The sequence below is a fragment of the Ylistrum balloti genome, unplaced genomic scaffold, assembly GCF_031769215.1.
Source record: "Ylistrum balloti isolate Yb309-2 unplaced genomic scaffold, AGI_CSIRO_Ybal_v1 Utg369724, whole genome shotgun sequence".
NCBI lineage: Eukaryota > Metazoa > Mollusca > Bivalvia > Pectinida > Pectinidae > Ylistrum > Ylistrum balloti.
Genome location: NW_026781942.1, coordinates 2,836,785 through 2,859,429, shown reverse-complemented (window position 1 = coordinate 2,859,429; position 22,645 = coordinate 2,836,785). Strand labels below are relative to the sequence as shown.

General features: G+C 37.8%; 1 protein-coding gene across 1 annotated transcript in view; it reads right to left on the bottom strand.

Annotated features, from left to right (window-relative positions):
• LOC132565525 (transformation/transcription domain-associated protein-like) overlaps nt 1-15,361 on the bottom strand; it is a 59,972-nt gene extending 44,611 nt beyond the window's left edge. Inside the window, exons 1-25 of the mRNA XM_060230174.1 lie at nt 15,268-15,361; nt 14,711-14,760; nt 14,139-14,249; nt 13,875-13,979; nt 13,500-13,583; nt 13,007-13,201; nt 12,519-12,685; nt 11,808-11,904; nt 11,205-11,343; nt 10,476-10,759; nt 9,919-10,010; nt 9,236-9,485; nt 8,936-9,068; nt 8,373-8,514; nt 8,166-8,223; nt 7,812-7,865; nt 7,442-7,480; nt 6,890-6,986; nt 6,511-6,605; nt 6,066-6,231; nt 5,003-5,169; nt 4,690-4,779; nt 3,539-3,649; nt 2,542-2,631; nt 1,797-1,948 (exon numbers count right to left, since the gene is read on the bottom strand). Of these exons, the coding sequence (XP_060086157.1) occupies nt 1,797-1,948; nt 2,542-2,631; nt 3,539-3,649; nt 4,690-4,779; nt 5,003-5,169; nt 6,066-6,231; nt 6,511-6,605; nt 6,890-6,986; nt 7,442-7,480; nt 7,812-7,865; nt 8,166-8,223; nt 8,373-8,514; nt 8,936-9,068; nt 9,236-9,485; nt 9,919-10,010; nt 10,476-10,759; nt 11,205-11,343; nt 11,808-11,904; nt 12,519-12,685; nt 13,007-13,201; nt 13,500-13,583; nt 13,875-13,979; nt 14,139-14,249; nt 14,711-14,760; nt 15,268-15,361 (3,062 nt within the window). The remainder of the gene's footprint in view (nt 1-1,796; nt 1,949-2,541; nt 2,632-3,538; nt 3,650-4,689; nt 4,780-5,002; nt 5,170-6,065; nt 6,232-6,510; nt 6,606-6,889; nt 6,987-7,441; nt 7,481-7,811; nt 7,866-8,165; nt 8,224-8,372; nt 8,515-8,935; nt 9,069-9,235; nt 9,486-9,918; nt 10,011-10,475; nt 10,760-11,204; nt 11,344-11,807; nt 11,905-12,518; nt 12,686-13,006; nt 13,202-13,499; nt 13,584-13,874; nt 13,980-14,138; nt 14,250-14,710; nt 14,761-15,267) is intronic.
• Between the last annotated feature and the right edge of the window lie 7,284 nt (nt 15,362-22,645).

Genomic DNA, 22,645 nt, shown 5'->3' with positions numbered 1-22,645 from the left:
GGAAGGTGATGAGGGTGAGACAGTACCATGGGAAGGTGAAGAGGGTGAGACAGTACCTTGGATAGATGAAGAGTGTGAGACAGGACCATAGGAAGGTGAAGAGGGTGAGACAGTACCATGGGAAGGTGAAGAGGGTGAGACAGTACTTTGGATGGGTGAAGAGGGTGAGACATTACCTTGGATGGATGAAAAGGTTGAGACATTATCTTGGGTGGGTGAAGAGGGTGAGACAGTACCTTGGATGGATGAAAAGGGTGAGACAGGACCATGGGAAGGTGAAGAGGGTGAGACAGTACCATGGGAAGGTGAAGAGAGTGAGACATTACCTTGGATAGATGAAGAGGGTGAGACAGGACCATGGGAAGGTGAAGAGGGTGAGACAGTACCATGGGAAGGTGAAGAGGGTGAGACAGTACCTTGGATAGATGAAGAGGGTGAGACAGGACCATGGGAAGGTGAAGAGGGTGAGACAGTACCATGGGAAGGTGAAGAGGGTGAGACATTACCTTGGATGGGTGAAGAGGGTGAGACAGTACCTTGGATGGGTGAAGAGGGTGAGACATTACCTTGGATGGGTGAAGAGGGTGAGACATTACCTTGGATGGGTGAAGAGGGTGAGACAGTACCTTGGATGGGTGAAGAGGGTGAGACAGTACCTTGGATGGGTGAAGAGGGTGAGACATTACCTTGGATGGGTGAAGAGGGTGAGACATTACCTTGGATGGGTGAAAAGGGTGAGACAGTACCATGGGAAGGTGAAGAGGGTGAGACAGGACCATGGGAAGGTGAAGAGGGTGAGACAGTACCATGGGAAGGTGGAGAGGGTGAGACAGTACCTTGGATGGGTGAAAAGGGTGAGACATTACCTTGGATGGGTGAAGAGGGTGAGACATTACCTTGGATGGGAGAAGAGGGTGAGACAGTACCTTGGATGGGTGAAGAGGGTGAGACAGTACCTTGGATGGGTGAAGAGGGTGAGACATTACCTTGGATGGGTGAAGAGGGTGAGACATTACCTTGGATGGGTGAAAAGGGTGAGACATTACCTTGGATGGGTGAAAAGGGTGAGACATTACCTTGGATGGGTGAAGAGGGTGAGACATTACCTTGGATGGGTGAAGAGGGTGAGACATTACCTTGGATGGGTGAAGAGGGTGAGACATTACCTTGGATGGGTGAAGAGGGTGAGACATTACCTTGGATGGGTGAAGAGGGTGAGACATTACCTTGGATGGGTGAAGAGGGTGAGACAGTACCTTGGATGGGTGAAGAGGGTGAGACATTACCTTGGATGGGTGAAGAGGGGGAGACATTATCTTGGATGGGTGAAGAGGGTGAGACATTACCTTGGATGGGTGAAGAGGGTGAGACATTACCTTGGATGGATGAAGATGGTGAGACATTACCTTGGATGGGTGAAGAGGGTGAGACATTACCTTAGATGGGTGAAGAGGGTGAGACATTACCTTGGATGGGTGAAGAGGGTGAGACATTACCTTGGATGGGTGAAGAGGGTGAGACAGTACCTTGGATGGGTGAAGAGGGTGAGACATTACCTTGGATGGGTGAAGAGGGTGAGACATTATCTTGGATGGGTGAAGAGGGTGAGACATTACCTTGGATGGGTGAAGAGGGTGAGACATTACCTTGGATGGGTGAAGAGGGTGAGACATTACCTTGGATGGGTGAAGAGGGTGAGACATTACCTTTGATGGGTGAAGAGGGGGAGACATTATCTTGGATGGGTGAAGAGGGTGAGACATTACCTTGGATGGGTGAAGAGGGTGAGACATTACCTTGGATGGGTGAATAGGTTGGTGAGTGTCTGTTTATCATCCTCCAAGTTCATCACAGATACTAAGAAACACTTGATGAGTTCCCAGGCCTGTCTCCTTGCAAAGTTGTCAGATGTACTACACTTCAGAGTGGTGAGGGCAGCATCGATCGCCTGCAATTCAGACAATAATGGAAAGTTGTGAGGACGACTTCAATAACCGGTAATAAAAGCAATAGAACTGTGCCATAATTATCATGGGGGTGGAAGGATCATATATACAGAGTTTATCCTACAGTAAGTCCAGGGGGCCAACAAACCTTCTCTGACTCAAAGTCAGAGGGTGTGCTAATTTTCACATGACAATATAATAGCATGCTGCAAGTTATTCTACAGAAAGGCATTAGATATGGACATGCATATTGCAAGACATGGGCTTATTCCCAAATAAAACTTATTGGAAGGCAGTGTCTGTTAAAGTACCTCAAACCCCTCCTATGAAATTTTGGAATATTCTTCTGTTAGAAAGATAACAGGCTGTTGTAATGTTACTTATTACCTCAGACAGACAAAAATTTGGAGTCTAGCCATTAGCTATTTTGTTGTATCAAATAGAAGAAGCTAGAGATCACATGCCTGTAAGAAACAGGAGAGAGATTGCAAGTTTAATCAATAGAACACTGATATCAGGGATTGTTTATATGTTTGTCTAACTAGATTGTTATCTAATTTACTGCTGTTATAGCATTACAGTAAACCAGACTGACCTTTTCCACCGGAAGGGTGATGGGAGTTTTCACATCCTGGAAGTAGATAGTGATACAGGGTCCAACAGTCTCACGGTCATTGTATTGTAGCTGAAGAAAGAAAACATAACTACGCTAGAAATATGCTTTTGTATATAATAACAATAAAATATATCAAACATTTTGTCACAGAATTGAATAAGCTCACCACTCCCATACAATATATATATATCAATGTTTGACAATTTCTGTAACTAGTAACAGTGACTTTGCCCTTTAACCTTGAAACATGACTGCCAGTGATGTATTGTCATAGCCAACCTAGTATGCATAAATTTGACATCTTGGTAATTTAAGCATCTTAAGATGCTTCCATCCATGAATACCCGGGTATTAAGAAGATTTTTGAAATCTGAGTCAATTTGACCCCTTTCGGCCTTGCCCATCAGCCCCTGGGGATCAGATAGGATCAATGTGGACATACCATCAAACCCTCATCCTTCTCTCATAATTCTAACCAGGTTTGAAATTTTTCCAATGGAAATTAAATAAGTTGTGCTCAAAAATCTATTTTTCCCATATGAACTATAGTAAAGTTTACCCCCTCCCCATAGGGAAAAAGTGAGACCCTGGGGCCATGAAATACACAATTTTGAAACAGCATTTAATATGCTTCCATCCTTGAAGATTATTTGATTTTTTTATATCTGGGTGTTGACAAGAAGATTTTTGAAGTTAATTTGACCCTTTCTGGCCCTGTCCCTCAGGCCCCTGTGGGATGGGGACCATATTTACTTTTTTGGTTCATCTTTGGTCAAAGAAAGTTTCTGCAAAATTTCATTGAAATCGTTTCAGAGGTTTTTGAGAAAAGTAGAAAATATAAAATTGTTTATGGATGCACAATGCCGAAGATGAATGCAATGTGTCACTATAAGACTTTGTCTAAGGTGACCTAAAATTTGGTGGACAACAGCTATATTAAACAATCAATAGATCTCACATTTCTATATAAACTTACCCTTTGTGGTTCCCTCAACATCTTTCTATTACCACCACCAAATTTCCCAAGCACCCGGAATGCCACATGAGCAATGTTGTCGACAGGACTTCGTAGTGTCCTCCATAAGGCCTGTGGTGAGAAAGGACACATCACCAAACATGGACTAAGTGACTGTCTCTGGAGACACATATTTTCAGTCTGATAGTGCTATGTTGCGACTCTTTGTTTTATTTTCACTTATTTTTGATGATCAATAATGAAGCAAAAAGCTAGGATGCTGACTGATTTTGTTTGAAGTGTGTTTACTCAATTTACTTTCATTGACAAAATTTATGTATTTATCAAAAAGAAAGAACTAGACCAATGTCGAGGAAGGGCCCCGCATAATACCTACCCCTTATGATTGAGTTTCTTAATATTAAGAAATATATGGACAGTTGTCAAGTATTGAAAGCAACTTTCATCAAAATCCAATGAAAATGGACAGATGGACAGATATATGGATCGACGGACAGGGAAACGGACAGACAGACAGACGGACAGGGTGAACATTGAACTCGAATGAGGGGCTTATGTACCAAGTATCACAAAGCAAGTTTTAAAGAAATCCCAAATCATTCCTTCAGAAGATATTCTCTGTAAAACATTCAGCCAATCAGATTGCAGCAGCCTCATTAAATATGCGCGGAATTCGGCAAACATCGAACTTGAGCGAGGGACTTATGTACCAAGTATCATAAGCAAGTTTCATCGAAATCCCATCATTCCTTCTCAAGATATCGCGCGGAAAGCGAAACCGACAGACATGTAAAACATTCAGCCAATCAGATTGCAGCAGCCTCATTAAATATGCGCGGAATTTGGCGAACATCGAACTTGAGCAAGGGACTTATGTACCAAGTATCATAAGCAAGTTTCATCAAAATCTCATCATTCCTTCTCAAGATATCGTGCAGAAAGCGAAACGGACAGACAGACAGACGGACAGACAGACGGACAGACAGACGGACAAGGTGATTACTATAGGGCACCCGCATCGCGGGAAACTTTACTTGCAACAATTTTTTTGATCTTTTCCACAATGCCTTTTCCTTCACAAAACCATAAATGTTACTACACAAGCCCTCTTAAACTGACCTGCAAGCTACACTAGCCCTCTTTTAACTCACCTGCATAAGCTCTGCCCTGACAGGTTGTATATGGTCATACAGGAAGTCAGGTTGGAGATTGTCAACACACAATTCAAGTGTCCGCAAACCCTGAGAACAGAAACATGTGATAAAATATTTTACATAACACGAAGGTAAAATATTCAATGTAGAAAAAACTTTAATTTAAAATTTCACTTTAAAATGAAAGTATCAATTAACTGTGAGAATTATCTTTAGATCAAATGGTGAATACCATTTCACAACCTACAGATGGAAGCGAGCGACAGGATTGACAAATTGTCATGCTAACAAAGACTGTCAATATACCTACCTGACTGACAAGGGTCTGTGATCCATTAAGTGCGGACACCAGTGGATCCATCAGCATAGGTAGGTAAGGCAGTAGAGAGCTGAGTCGGACAGGGACAGTCAGACAGAGCTCCACAAACAGGTCCTTCATGTGCTGGCGATGTAGTCCACTCTGTAGACTGTTAAGGCCTGTATAAGGAAACATACAGCATCTCATCTGTCTAAACTTTCCCGTGTGTTTAAACATCACCACTGTTACAACATTACATTACATTACATTCGCCTTCAGTATTTACACAACAGATGCCAAACTGAATACAGAAAAATACTTTATGGAGCAAAAAATACTTCGGCAAAGAGGAAAAACAGTGATATTTTTATATCACATGCGAATTCAGCCAAGAAGAAATCTGCATTGTTTGGCTATCTCGAAAGTAGCATTACATATACCGTGACATAGCTCCTGTTGGCTGATCAGTTTAATGTAAAAGTGTTTTCACTGATAAGAAAAATAAACCAATTTTCTATTCTGTATGTGTTAAATTAACATTATTCAATTACCAACGATTTAGACTGACAACTGCAGCTTTTTAACCCTGCATCAGTACTTATTTCCACATCCTCTGTAGCCGTTTTTGGCTTTCGTGAAACAATGTACTCATTTGATATGGTTTCAATTTGTCACTTGAGATAACATTACATTATGTTAAGTATAATCCTACAATTAGTGTATGTATTTTGCACAAAGCCTCCCTGTAATAGGCACTGGTCAGAACTCAGGTGTGACTGTTCAGGTAAGGCCAGTTTTAAGAAGTGATTTTCAATATATTTCAATAATTTTGGACACAAAATCTGTTCAGTATTCAGAATTGAGAGGGATTAATATTGAGAAGGTTTTTACTACTATAATAAAGGGACATCATTTGGTGCATAGCCATTTCACTAAGTTTCAATGTGTGATCGGTACTGAGAAGGAACCTTTTTGGGAAGTTGCACTGTAGTTTCAATAATACATGTATATTGTCTTGTATCTGAATTCATGTTGAACAGTGACATAAAAAGATTGATTCTACTGAATGCTTTACCTTGCAGTAGATTTGGTAGCAAGGGCAGGAACTCTTGGTACAGAAGGTCATGACTACCGCCTCCAATGGAGCGGAACAAAGCCCGCAATAACAGGAAGTAGTTATACGGCTCCTTTGCACTCATTGCCAACTCCATAGATCGGTTGACAATTGTGTGAAGATGGGGCTATCAACACCAAAACAAGGATGAGATTTAGTTTCAGTCATACATCATTATAGCTTCTAAAATGGTTAAATTCTTTGTAGAGCTTCAGACAAATCAGTTACAAAAATATTTTCTCATTCTCTGCAATTCGAAAAAATATTTGTGATCATATAACTGCATCCATTGATTTGTGAAAGATGTGGTTACTTGTTTATAGAGCTTGTTGAAGTAAATAAACGGAAGTTTTAAGATAAAAAGCGTTAAACAGTATTCGCTGTAATTTTTTTCTTATATACCAACCTTTAACATTTTCTCATTCTCTGCAGCAAACAGCGACACAGAACCAAACACCAGCTTGAAAAGTTTCAGGTACAGATTTGATCGGTCCATAGTAGCTACAGAAACAACAGGGGTATAAAGTGATAGTTTTAGAAGAATTGAATATGTGTTTCAGTTCACAATGACATTACATTATTAAAAAGTAGAGTTACAGTATCACTTGTCACCCACAGCAGATAGTAACCTAAAAGGGTGACTTTGTCTTACAAAAGTATTTCCATCAATAGGATGAGGTGTTACATAAAATCAGTTATCAATGAGTGTTTTAGCCAATCAAGTCACTTGTAACTAAAGAGCAAAGATGCTCTGTTCATGACTAATAGAATTGTGAGATACTTACAACCCATCTCCTCCAGACGAGCCAGAAGGTAATCAACCAGGATTGTGGCAAAAGTAGCAGAGGTGGTTGGGTTTGCCAGAAACGAGTTTGCCACAATCTGGAAATAAATACAATCAAACTGATAATTTTAAGAAATCAGAATTACTTCAATTAAACTCACACATGTATATTAACACAAGTGCTCGCCACTCTCCATCAAATGAGGAGCACCACTTAGATGCTTGTGGACACTATTTTGAAGATCAAAGTTTTCTTGTAACCACAACACTTCATACTACACTTAGAATGATCCGTATAGATATGTACATAATATATTGAAAAAGGAGTTGAAATTGTTTGTTCTATTGTAGCTACATTATCAGGAGATATGACACCTTTAGGTTAACAAATCTTCATATACCCCTCCCATCAGGGCCACAAGTATAGAATATTGTAACACATCTGATTGACCCATCCCATAACACTGCACCTACCTCACTACATTTTTCATCTCTCGAATAACTTACATCTGTATTATGAACACCAATACATATAGATAAAGTTAGTGCTTACCTGAAGAGCATAGTTGTTGTGAATTCTATCCACCATATACTGAAAACACAGAGAAAAATATCCACATGGAAAACATTCATCATCACAACAATCTAACTTTTTAAAATTAATAACATCAGAGCAACTTCTTTCATGCGGAAATATTATTTTAGTAACATTTTATCTTTAGATTCATTTGAAAAAAATTTTTTAACAGATACTGTTTGCAGTTTTATGACAATAAGCTGAAGATAGTAGATATGACCAATATCAGAGTATTGTCTTCAGCAGTGATGGAAAGTAAGATAACAAGAAAATATTTTCAAAATGATTAATGTAAACTCCTTCAGTTTACCACATAGTCAACAATCAGACTGTTGATATAACTCACCTCTACTGTCTGGGCAAATATTTCCTTGAATGTCAGAGTGTGCATCATAGTAAACTGGAAAGAAGATGATAGTATTGTTGCTTCAGTAACGTCTGAAGAAAAATGCTTTTGATTTTTAGAAATATTGATATCAATTTTATGTAAGCACAGGCTACTGTAAAAGCCACTGACTTTCAATCATGTATTGACACTACACATTCATTTGTACAGCAATCATAGAATCTCCCATTTCCAACCATGGATCTTACTGTACCTCCATAATAAACACTGCATACTTCTGTTTTTTCACCTTTTGTCTATCTGCAGACATGCTTTTCACCTTTTTACCAACTCATCAGTGTAATTAGTACTCACCACACCAGCAAAATGTTCCAGGACTTCTTTCTCTTCCTTGGTCCTTACAGTCTGTACCCTACAAACATAAACACTTTATCATGTCAATCCCAACTCCTAAAAGACACTTCAAATCTGGAAATCAACACAAATATCAACCTCAAAATTTAAACATTTTACAGTATCATCTGCGCTTCATCTGTAGCCTAATCATTTCATGTGACTTACACAGCAGGTCTGATAACAGCCTGTCCTGACGGAGATACATTGATGGTGTATATATCCAGAGCTTGTAGGGCGTACTTTACCAGGCGGATGTAGACTAGAGCCTCCTTCGGTAAGAACTGTTTACTCTGCATCACTGTCGCATCTGGGAGATACAAAAAAGCCAGGTTTAGACAACATGTTGGCAAGTAAAACTCCAAATAAAGTGAGTTTAGGAATCATCGTAACATGTAGTTTTGACAAGTTTAAAAATAAAAGTTCACATACTGTAAAATCATATATTTTGGTGGAGCTCTATTTTCGCTGTTTTTTTTTTTTTTTTTAATTATTTAAGGGACACTTTATTTCGTGGATAAACATAGCTCAATAAATCCACTTATACCAAAGCTACCAGTTCATGGACATATGAATTCATGGAAAAAGAGTACACATGAAATCAATGAAAATAAATCTCCCAAATTAATGATTCTACAGTACAGTCCAAAGCCAGAAAAGCAGATAATACATGTTGGCAGCAGTGTTTTTAAATATCACTTTCTATACCCACAAATGGCCTGTATACTGACCAACACCTGCCGCTTTGCAGGACACAATGCCCCATGTAATGGTTTTCACTCCGCAGACCAACGTCTTCACCAGGCCACGACAGTCTGTCACAGAATATGTTGTGTACTGACTCGGTGTCACCCCAAATCGGTTCTGAAATAAATGCAACCTTTGAAAATGCAAATAAAACATGGAGCAAAACCAATGCCTTATTATCATTTTAACAATTTAAAATATGTTGAAGAAATTTTTTTATTTTTTTTTTTAAATGTTACAGCATAATTTAAAATTTTACTTGTAAATTGACTTTGATGAATTACCTCCCCTGGTCCTTTCTCCGACCAAGGTTTATCTTCTTTGTCCTTCACACTATCAGAGAGCAGACCTTGAGAAGGTAGTTTATTGTCATCTTTAACTGAATCACCAGGAGGTTTGGAAATATCAAGTCCTGCCTTCATCCCCTCAGCCGCTACTTTTGGTAGCTCCAGTGTTGGTTTCACATCAGCTGCTGGTGTTTTAGGATCAACAGGCTGTTGGTGGTTGTTGTTTGGGACCTGGGGTTGTTGTTTACTGTGAAAGAAAATCTTCAAATTATATGCTATGAACACTTTCCAAATCTATCAAGTGATGTTTAAATTCAATGCATAAACATTACTAGGTTTCTAAATCTGTTAAACTGAATTTGGATTTACTGTCAATGCAACATGAACAGTAATGCATCATGTATATTTAGACACATTAAAACAAACTCAACAAACTTCTGAAACAAACATTTTTAGTGAAGAAAAGTTACCATAAGCTTCAGTGGGTTATCTCCAACAGATATTTCTCATGTACCAGCACTACCCACAACATTCTATCTTACAAGTGTATAAGTCCTCTCTAATAGACCAAATGTTCCTGGATTTTAGCAAGGCCCTTACAACGTAGGAAATCACATCACAACATTTCATTACAATCATTTATGAAGACTGGCAGTTTGTTTGTCCAGGGATACACTCACCACTTCTGCAGGATCTGTGGAAGCTGTATTTTGGCAATGGTTTTAAACTTGAGAACAAAAACCTCTAGCATCCTCATCAAGAGTTCTCTCCCCTGAAAAAGTAAGCAATACATGTTCATCGAGAAAAACCAACTGCAATTTTGGAACATTCTTATTTTCTGAGGTAAATTTTTAAAAATGATAAAAATTTGATAAAAGAAGGAAAACGTCAAAAAGAGACTTAATGATGATCTGACAATGTGAATATTATCATATATTATACAAAGCAAGATACTGGAGATCGGACAAATATTTGTCCAGTCTCAACTTTTACCAAGTTTGCTGTCTTGCCAGCAGGAAGAATGTAATACCTGAGCTTAAGTTCCCTGTGTATTTAAGAGCAAATTCAAAACTGGACATAGACTGAAAAATTCAGTGACGGCAAAAAAACACAAGTGCAAATGTTACCCACTTACTTTCCTGATCTTTCATGATTAGCCTTAATATCATTGTCATTATAATTAATTGTGGAAGAGAGCAGAAATATCATGTATAAACACTATGTACGTGTGACTTACATTTCCATTCTCCTGCTCACTCTTGGCACGAATACACTCTACCAGGTTCAATAGAAGTTTACATGACATTGTTTGAATTGAACTTGGCAGGGACTCATCATGAACATTCTTACTAAACAAGTTCACAGCAAGAGAGAGCTCATTGAGTGGTAAAGCCTGTCGAACATGATGGACAAGGTCAGCAAGTGTGCTGTAAGCTAAGGGACGCAGTGACTCATATGTTGTCCAGCCAGAACCAATCAGGACATTCTCATCAAAGAGCTTGTCTATACAGTGAACAAACTCTGCAAAAAAGGACATCAGTAGATATTTATAGTCTTACTTGTTCATATAATTAATTTCACAAAAATTGGTTCACCAACCAAAAGTATTACAAAAACGCAAACAAAAGTGTTTTTTGAAATGCAATAAATTCAACAACTAGAGCAGACAACTTTCTCTTACAAAATTTGAAATGACTTGTATAAAATCAAGTGTCAAAATGTTTCTTTATCCACAGACTATTCACATATCTACTCAAATATCTGCAGAACTTCAACAAACTTTTCAACATCTCACTAAAGCATCTCTACAGTGTTATATAAGCAGATACTCAACTTCGTCAATTATATAACATGGAGAAGGTCAACTAGAATTGTCGATTTTCACTTTGCAGATAACACCGTGATAATATTTACTTCATAGATTTAACAAAAGTTTGATGAAGTACATAAAATTCTAGGAGCTTACTATTTCTTAGGTCTGTGGCCAGGATATGTCGTGCAGCAATCAACAGATCTTTACGGAGGTGAGCGACTTCCTGTGGACAGTAGGTGAGCAATCCCAGAAGACCTTTCATCATCGGAGTGGCATGTACCTGAACTTGTTCCTGAATATACATAACAGCATACCAAATAATCACACCATAATTTTATTCTGTTTGTAACAATCATTTCTATTTCTGATGTAATTTTGATACATTATCATCCTAGTCAGCATAAGAAAGGAAAATCTTTAGCTTTAATTTTGATTTCTTTTTTAAATGAAATAGTTCATCTTTACAAATATGAGGCTTTTAAACAACAGTACTTATCACTGTCCTACTACCAATTTAAGTTTCTTTCTCATTAAAATGATTCATCATCTTATATCTTTTACCACCACCTGCTTTTACAAACAGACAGTGATTTTTGGGACTCAGATATTTGAGTCCTGGACTTAAAATTTTCTTTTGGCACCACTATATCTCTAAGCATTGAGGCTCATCAAAATTTTCAAAACGATGGTCTGGATTTGCCTGTAAAAAATCCTACAAAAATTACTGAGACACCTCCTATGTATGATTGTTGTTACCTGATAAAACCTGATGATGTAGGCTAGGAATGACAATGTCTTTATTTGGGCTGCAATGAAATCCACATACACCTCCTTGTTAAAGGATGGACTGGACCTACAACACAACAATAGACAAGATGAATCAATCAAATAACAGCAGATTCTGAAATTCAAAAGTTTCAAACAACCAATTCCGTGTATTTCTGAAATTCTCTTCCCTTAAAAACCATCACTATAAACATTGCAAAATATGACAGGTTGTTGAACACCATATTTCATTCCTATAAAGGCCAACTGTCTATATAGGTTGCATTTTCGGTTCCCTTTGTAATGCTATTCAAAGTAATAGAAAGAGCACCTGTGTGAAGAGGTTATTTTTTTCTGCTCCCCGAGTGACGTTTATAGACAGGTTTTATCTACTTGCGTAAACCAAGGTTTTTCTGATAAAATCTTGTTTTTGATTTTAAGAAATACTTGCATGTGTCTGGCTAAACACACTAAAATCATGTTCTAGGTGCAATGGTGACCCACCACAAGGAAGTATCCTATGATAGTGGAAGGCAACATTTATTCAGAAGTTAATGCTACGTACAGGACATGGTGCGTCCATCCACAAACCACAATATGTGATACGAGATAAGGAATTTCTAAATTAGTCACACTCTCAGCATCAGTAATATTCATACTAGTCACACTCCCAGTTTTAATTCTCTATGTGTCAAGACTGACCTGTGGACACTGGCTGGCTGTAGGATGATGGTGTTCATAATCAGAGGAATGAAATCTGCGACCTCCTGGTGGACGTTTTGCTTGTAAAGCTGGTACATCAAGACTACTATGATGGGGAGCTCAGCCAACACCTTAAGGGACAGGATCCCACGTGGAATGATGTTATACTGGAAAAAAAAAGAGTTTTTACATTGATATCAACAGAAATGTGTTTTTGGCCTTTACCATATTATTGTAATGGTATTTTTTACATGATTCATTTTTTCCGAATTTTTGATTTTACCAAAAGTTTAAATAGAAAGGTTTGGAATTTTAATGAAATCACAAAACATGCCATTTTTAACATTCTTCTTATTTTCAAGGTATCATCATTTACTCTTTGTATTCCATCCACATCAATTGCAAAATTAGAATCCCTCGCACAGTGTTTACTATTTCTGCCTAAAAACAATATTGATTTTTTAATAATGTTGCCTGTTTAAACTTACAGAAATGTTTTGATTATCAGCATTTTTCTTATCAGTCATGATGGTTGTGACGGTGAATGTCTCCTGGAGGAGAGCATCTACATTGATCTCCATCACGTCCTTCACCTTTACTTGGTTGTGAGGTTCAAAAATCTTTGGTAAGTGGTTAGGGATGGCATTGTAGATACTCTTCACAAATGTAAGAAAATCTTTGATCTAAAATTAATAAAAACAAGAAAATGTCAGGGACAATCACAAAGTTACAATTTCTAACAGTGAATCAGTATCAGTACTACTAGAGAATTTAATAAATAAGATAAGTATACTTTAAAACATTTTTGTCAAAAAAAGAAAAATGTCTCAACATCGAATTTAGATCAATGCCAAATCAAATTATATATTTTTGATATCCTGTCTCAAATAAATAATGTTAGCTGTTATCATATCACATAAGTTATTTAAATTAGGTGTGTATCTATAGAATGACAAAAGGTCCATTGGGTGTGTTATATACCTCCTCATTCATCTGTGGTCTATACTGTTTGTGTAGCTCTATGATGATCCGCAAACAAACCAACACATTTTCCTCATTCTCTATCTATAAATGGTAAACAACATATAGCTTAAAACATAGAATCAAACTTAGAATATATGTATACTAATATACTTACAGGGAAAAATGCTTTTTTTGTACTCTTAGCCAAGGGGGACATAAATGAAACGTTCTTTCCTATTTTAATTATCAGTTGTATTAACAGTCCTATCAACTTGTGCTAAAAAATATAACTGGAATTTGACCCTCTGTACAAAAGTAAAACAAGACTTTGAACTTATGAAAAATCCCCAACAAAAAGAAATCAATACTTTGCAAAACTGAAGTACTACTCACCTTGAGAAGTTTAAACATGAGAGACAAGATCTGCTGTACAAATTTCTTCAGGTGGTCATTACTGGGAATTCGGTGTATAATCTCAAGCAATAACTTTCTCAATTGCTGTTAACAATGAAAACAGTCAATCAATATAATATTTGTATACTAAATACTGTATAACAATGAATATTGACCAAGAAAATACAGACTTAATACATCAACTTTTTCTGTGAACAAAAACCTCTCAGTGACAGTACACAGTGTCAATCTGTCTCTACTTACCTGCATATTTTGTTCCGCTATAAACTGTGGTTCTCCCTCCTCCAAAATCTTGAGGAATACTCGCAAAGCATCGGCTAGGAATTGTGGATATTGTGGAGAGAGTACTACACTCTGAAAAACAAATGCAGGTAAAATATATCAAATGACCAACAAAAAGGGTATTTCAGATATATATAAATCATTTTAATCATGTATCCTCAGCTCCAATAATCAGAAGCATTTTAAGTTGAAATATGTATTTATACTTTTTTTTCAAAAACTGCTTTCACATGTGAAACACGGGCCTTGGTTACAGTGAAAATTGATTATATAGATTTTTTATGTTTTTTAGTGAAAGTTAATGCATATATCTTTTACAATGAAAAATTCTTTTTTTTTGTCTTTTTTAGCCCCCTATTTTTACATTTATCTGATTATTCAGAAAGCAGATGGTCTAGTGTGAATTATAACAATGTTGATGTTGTATGAGCATAACTGGTAGTTATTTTTTTTGATAAACATCACTAGAAAGATGTCACTGACATTACATGGGAAGGTTATATATGGGTACATACCTGCCAGAAACCTCTGACCTCAAAGTTCTCGCTCAATTCTTGTGCAGCTTTGAGTTTTTTCTCCACAACTAATGATATAAAAATAGAAGAAAAACTTAAATCACTATGCTGTTGATCGAGTTTATATTGTGATTATGACATTCGAAGGAAAAGGTTACAACAAACAAAAAAGTTTGGTGACAAGAAACAGTCAGATCTTATCAGCTTTCTTTCCATCTTTCACATCTGTCTCAACTGTTAAAAACAGGAGTCAGATCAATTTGTTTAATCATCACCCTGTCCTTGATCACCAATAAATCAATACTGAATCAGGTCAATTTGTTTAATCATCACCCTGTCCTTGATCACCAATAAATCAATACTGAATCAGGTCAAATTGTCAAATCAGAATCATGCAAAAGTTTCCAGCTTTTAAGATGTTGTTACCTATTTCCATATATACCAGGTATGTTGGTGATTTAGACTTGAATGTATACAATGTTCTGAATCTCCAAACTATGGGTCCACATGCACTAGTTTATATAGGTAGGTGTATGTAATTGCCATGGTTACATGTACATATGCATATTACTTACTTCCCGGAGTTGGATCATCAATCAGTGCCACATATGACTTGAAAGTCGTAAGCTGTGCTGAGGCATCATGGGGACTAAGAGGTGATGCCACCATCATGTTGTTGTTTCACGATTACCTGGAAATCAGAACATTTATCTCAAATGGTATTTCTTCTTTCATATTTAATGGGCTTACACAAATACAATATTCTTATTTTTATAAACAGACTCTGAATACTAAACAGCACATGACACTGTGATATATTCTGATGTTTGTGCATCAATTCATATGACGTTTTTTAAAAGCTGAAATACGGAAAGTGACAAAAGTTAAATATCAGAAAGACGCAGTTGATCAGGCAGGTACACATGACAACATACCAAATATGGACTGAATAATAGGTATCTGCCGTATGTATAACATGTTTATATCGACAAAGACAGAACATCTCAACCCCCCCCCCCCCCCCCCCCCTCCCTCCCTGCACTCCTTATAACAAAAATGTAATTGGAACCATTGAAAAAGCAAATACGTTACCATATTTTGGTATTTCTTAAATACCCAGAAAATAATTGTACTTACCTACGAAGAATATTTGAAACAGTTATATCATGATGCATATCACTTTTCATCACGCTTTTTATTCCTGCTCTCTTTCCGCCATTTTGGTGTTTAAGTTTTTTCTAATACCCTGACCGAACATATCATTAATATTACGGATTGAACTTATTAATTATCCGACTGAGTGTTAGATATTATTGATAATAATCGAAAATAATGTGCTTATGAAATTATGATAAAAGCAATATAGAAGACGCTTCATTTTACATTAACTTAGCTTTATTAACAATTATATCAAAGAAATTGTCCGGATTTTGAACAACTTGCTTACTAGTTTCAACCAAAGATTCAGTTTTAAACACACATTTCATTTTTGTCGATCAAAGACAATAGCTATCAAATATACATTAAGATATTATTTTATTTTACAGATGACAGAGTAAAAAACGGAATTGAACGTAAAAAAAATAATGAAAATTTGAATATAGCTCGCCTCAGAATTGAGGGTTCCTGGTTAATTAATAGGGGCGATAACTCCGTCATACTTTTGTGTTTAGCGTATCGTAGAGAAGATTTACTGGTACCAAATCAAAGCCCACAATGACCTGCTCAATATTGAAATAGCATATGCAATATGTACTAAAACTCGGTTAAAATGGACAACCAAGAAGTCAAATCGATCTAAGTGCGTATTTACCTAAAAACAGGACGCAATACACAATTCAAAAGGTGTTAGAGATATAGTATCAGATATTTACTCCAAACAAATTTCTTTAATATCTTGGTCAAGGTCAAAACATGTTGGTCAATGTCAAACCAACTTACAGTTGATACAAATTCACATCTGTAGCATAGACTTTTAAATATTTTTGTTAAAAAAATATATCTTTAATACACTGCTGAATAAAATGGACCCGATAATATGTTGATATTGTTGCTTGTCCTCATTGTGTATACACCAACACACCGTTGTTTGTCTGTGTCTACATTGTATATACACCAACACTGTTGTTTGGCTGTCTACATTGTATATACACCAACACACTATTGTTTGTCTGTCTACATTGTGTCTACACCAACACACCATTGTTTGTCTGTGTCTATATTGTGTATACACCAACACACTGTTGTTTGCCTGAGTCTACCGTGTGTATACACCAACACACTGTTGTTTGTGTGTGTCTACATTGTGTATACACCAGCACACCGTTGTTTGCCTGAGTCTACATCGTGTATACACCAACACTGTTGTTTGTCTGTCTACGTTGTGTATACACCAACACACTGTTGCTTGTGTATGTCTACATTGTGTATACAAAAACAAACCATTGTTTGTCTATGTCTATATTGTGAATACACCAACACACAATTGTTTGTCTATGTCTACATTGTGTGTACAACAACACACCGTTGTTTGTCTGTGTCTATATCGTGTATACACCAACACTGTTGTTTGTCTGTGTCTACAGTGTGTATACACCAACACACCATTGGTTGTCTATGTCTTCATTGTGTTTACACTAGCACACTGTTGTTTGTCTATGTCTATATTGTGTATACACCAACACTGTTGTCTGTGTCTACATTGTGTATACACCAACACACTGTTGTTTGTCTATGTCTACATTTCGTATACACCAACACATCGTTGTTTATCTTGGTCTACATTTCGTATACACCAACACACTGTTGTTTGTCTATGTCTATATTGTGTATACACCAACACTGTTGTTTGTGTGTGTCTACATTGTGTATACACCAACACATTGTTTGGCTGTCTATGTCTACCTTGTGTATACACCAACACACCATTCGTTGTCTGTGTCTACATTGTGTATACACAGACACACTGTTGTTTGCTTACGTCTACAATGTGTATACACCAACACACTGTTGTTTCTGTGTGTCTACATCGTGTATTCACCAACACCGTTGTTTGCCTGAGTCTACATTGTGTATACACCAACACACCGTTGTTTGTCTATGTCTACATTGTGTATACACCAACACACCGTTGTTTGTCTGTCTACATTGTGTTTACACCAACACACCGTTGTTTGCCTGAGTCTACATTGTGTATACACCAACACTGTTGTTTGTGTGTGTCTACATTATGTATACACCAACACACCGTTGTTTGTCTATGTCTACATTGTGTGTAAACCAACACGCCGTTGTTTGTCTGTGTCTACATTGTGTATTCACTAACACACCGTTGTTTGCCTGAGTCTCCATTGTGTATACACCAACACACCGTTGTTTATCTATGTCTACATTGTGTAAACACCAATACACCATTGGTTGTCTGTGTCTACATTGTGTAAACACCAACACACCGTTGTTTGTCTTGGTCTACATTGTGTATACATAAGCACGCCGTAGTTTCTTTACGTCTACATTGTGTGTACACCAACAATGTTGTTTGTGTGTGTCTACATTGTGTACACCAACACGCCGTTGTTTGTCCGTGTCTACATTGTGTTTTCACTAACACACTGTTGTTTTCCTGAGTCTACATTGTGTATACACCAACACACCATTGGTTGTCTATGTCTACATTGCGTATACACCAACACATTGTTGGTTGTCTGTGTCTACATTGCGTATACACCAACACTGTTTGTTGTCTGTGTCTACATTGCGTATACACCAACACACCGTTGTTTGTGTGTGTCTACATCGTGTATTCACCAACACACCGTTGTTTGCCTGAGTCTACATTATGTATACACCAACACACCGTTGTTTGCTTACGTCTACATTGTGTGTACACCAACACGCCGTTGTTTGTCTGTGTCTACATTGTGTATTCACTAACACACCGTTGTTTGCCTGAGTCTACATTGTGTATACACCAACACACCATTGGTTGTTTATGTCTACATTGCGTATACACCAACACATTGTTGGTTGTCTGTGTCTACATTGCGTATACACCAACACTGTTTGTTGTCTGTGTCTACATTGCGTATACACCAATACTGTTTGTCTATGTTTACATTGCGTATACACCAACACACTGTTGTTTGTGTGTTTCTACATTGTGTATACACCAACATACCGTTGTTTGTCTGTGTCTACCGTGTGTATACACTAACACTGTTGTTTGTCTACATTGTGTATACACCAACACACCGTTGTTTGTCTATGTCTACATTGTGTACACACAAGCACGCCGTTGTTTCTTTACGTCTACATTGTGTATACACCAACATACCGTTGTTTGTCTGTGTCTACCGTGTGTATACGCCAACAATGTTGTTTGTCTGTCTACATTGTGTATACACCAACACTGTTGTTTGTGTGTGTCTACATTGTGTATACACCAACACGCCGTTGTTTGTCTGTGTCTACATAGTGTATTCACTAACACACCGTTGTTTGCCTGAGTCTACATTGTGTATACACCAACACACCGTTGTTTGTCTGTCTACATTGTGTATACACCAACACACCGTTGTTTGTCTGTCTACATTGTGTTTACACCAACACACCGTTGTTTGCCTGAGTCTACATTGTGTATACACCAACACTGTTGTTTGTGTGTGTCTACATTATGTATACACCAACACACCGTTGTTTGTCTATGTCTACATTGTGTGTAAACCAACACGCCGTTGTTTGTCTGTGTCTACATTGTGTATTCACTAACACACCGTTGTTTGCCTGAGTCTCCATTGTGTATACACCAACACACCGTTGTTTATCTATGTCTACATTGTGTAAACACCAATACACCATTGGTTGTCTGTGTCTACATTGTGTAAACACCAACACACCGTTGTTTGTCTTGGTCTACATTGTGTATACATAAGCACGCCGTAGTTTCTTTACGTCTACATTGTGTGTACACCAACAATGTTGTTTGTGTGTGTCTACATTGTGCGTACACCAACACGCCGTTGTTTGTCCGTGTCTACATTGTGTTTTCACTAACACACTGTTGTTTTCCTGAGTCTACATTGTGTATACACCAACACACCATTGGTTGTCTATGTCTACATTGCGTATACACCAACACATTGTTGGTTGTCTGTGTCTACATTGCGTATACACCAACACTGTTTGTTGTCTGTGTCTACATTGCGTATACACCAACACACCGTTGTTTGTGTGTGTCTACATCGTGTATTCACCAACACACCGTTGTTTGCCTGAGTCTACATTATGTATACACCAACACACCGTTGTTTGCTTACGTCTACATTGTGTGTACACCAACACGCCGTTGTTTGTCTGTGTCTACATTGTGTATTCACTAACACACCGTTGTTTGCCTGAGTCTACATTGTGTATACACCAACACACCATTGGTTGTTTATGTCTACATTGCGTATACACCAACACATTGTTGGTTGTCTGTGTCTACATTGCGTATACACCAACACTGTTTGTTGTCTGTGTCTACATTGCGTATACACCAATACTGTTTGTCTATGTTTACATTGCGTATACACCAACACACTGTTGTTTGTGTGTTTCTACATTGTGTATACACCAACATACCGTTGTTTGTCTGTGTCTACCGTGTGTATACACTAACACTGTTGTTTGTCTACATTGTGTATACACCAACACACCGTTGTTTGTCTATGTCTACATTGTGTACACACAAGCACGCCGTTGTTTCTTTACGTCTACATTGTGTGTACACCAACATACCGTTGTTTGTCTGTGTCTACCGTGTGTATACACTAACACTGTTGTTTGTCTACATTGTGTATTCACTAACACACCGTTGTTTGCCTGAGTCTACATTGTGTATACACCAACACACCGTTGTTTGTCTATGTCTACATTGCGTATACACCAATACTGTTTGTCTATGTCTACATCGTGTATACACCAACACCGTTGTTTGTCTGTGTCTACATTGCGTATACACCTACACTGTTTGTTGTCTGTGTCTACATTGTGTATACACCAACACTGTTGTCTGTGTCTACATTGTGTATACACCAACAAAGTGTTGTTTGTGTGTCTATATTGTGTATACACCAACACACTGTTGTTTGTCTTGGTCTACATTGTGTATACACAAGCAAGGCGTTATTTCTTTACGTCTACATTGTGTGTACACCACCACGCCGTTGTTTGTGTGTGTCTACATCGTGTATTCACCAACACACCGTTGTTTTTCTATGTCTACATTGTGTATACACCAACACTGTTGTTTGTATGTGTCTACATTGTGTATTCACGAACACACCGTTGTTTGCCTCAGTCTACATTGTGTATACACCAACACATCGTTGTTTGCCTGAGTCTACATTGTGTATTCACCAACACACCATTGTTTGTCTATGTCTACATTGTGTATACACAAACACACCGTTGTTTGCTTATGTCTACATTGTGTGTACACCAACACGCCGTTGTTTGTCTGTGTCTACATTGTGTATTCACTAACACACCGTTGTTTGCCTGAGTCTACATTGTGTATACACCAACATACCATTGTTTGCCTCTGTCTACATTTCGTATACACCAACACACTGTTGTTTGTCTATGTCTACATTGTGTATACACCAACACTGTTGTTTGTGTGTGTCTACATTGCGTATACACCAACACACCGTTGTTTGTGTGTGTCTACATTGTGTATACACCAACACACTGTTGTTTGTCTATGTCTACATTTCGTATACACCAACACATCGTTGTTTATCTTGGTCTACATTTCGTATACACCAACACACTGTTGTTTGTCTATGTCTACATTGTATATACACCAACACTGTTGTTTGTGTGTGTCTACATTGCGTATACACCAACACACCGTTGTTTGCTTACGTCTACATTGTGTATACACCAACATACCGTTGTTTGTCTGTGTCTACCGTGTGTATACGCCAACAATGTTGTTTGTCTGTCTACATTGTGTATACACCAACACTGTTGTTTGTGTGTGTCTACATTGTGTATACACCAACACGCCGTTGTTTGTCTGTGTCTACATAGTGTATTCACTAACACACCGTTGTTTGCCTGAGTCTACATTGTGTATACACCAACACACCGTTGTTTGTCTGTCTACATTGTGTATACACCAACACACCGTTGTTTGTCTGTCTACATTGTGTTTACACCAACACACCGTTGTTTGCCTGAGTCTACATTGTGTATACACCAACACTGTTGTTTGTGTGTGTCTACATTATGTATACACCAACACACCGTTGTTTGTCTATGTCTACATTGTGTGTAAACCAACACGCCGTTGTTTGTCTGTGTCTACATTGTGTATTCACTAACACACCGTTGTTTGCCTGAGTCTCCATTGTGTATACACCAACACACCGTTGTTTATCTATGTCTACATTGTGTAAACACCAATACACCATTGGTTGTCTGTGTCTACATTGTGTAAACACCAACACACCGTTGTTTGTCTTGGTCTACATTGTGTATACATAAGCACGCCGTAGTTTCTTTACGTCTACATTGTGTGTACACAAACAATGTTGTTTGTGTGTGTCTACATTGTGCGTACACCAACACGCCGTTGTTTGTCCGTGTCTACATTGTGTTTTCACTAACACACTGTTGTTTTCCTGAGTCTACATTGTGTATACACCAACACACCATTGGTTGTCTATGTCACATTGCGTATACACCAACACATTGTTGGTTGTCTGTGTCTACATTGCGTATACACCAACACTGTTTGTTGTCTGTGTCTACATTGCGTATACACCAACACACCGTTGTTTGTGTGTGTCTACATCGTGTATTCACCAACACACCGTTGTTTGCCTGAGTCTACATTATGTATACACCAACACACCGTTGTTTGCTTACGTCTACATTGTGTGTACACCAACACGCCGTTGTTTG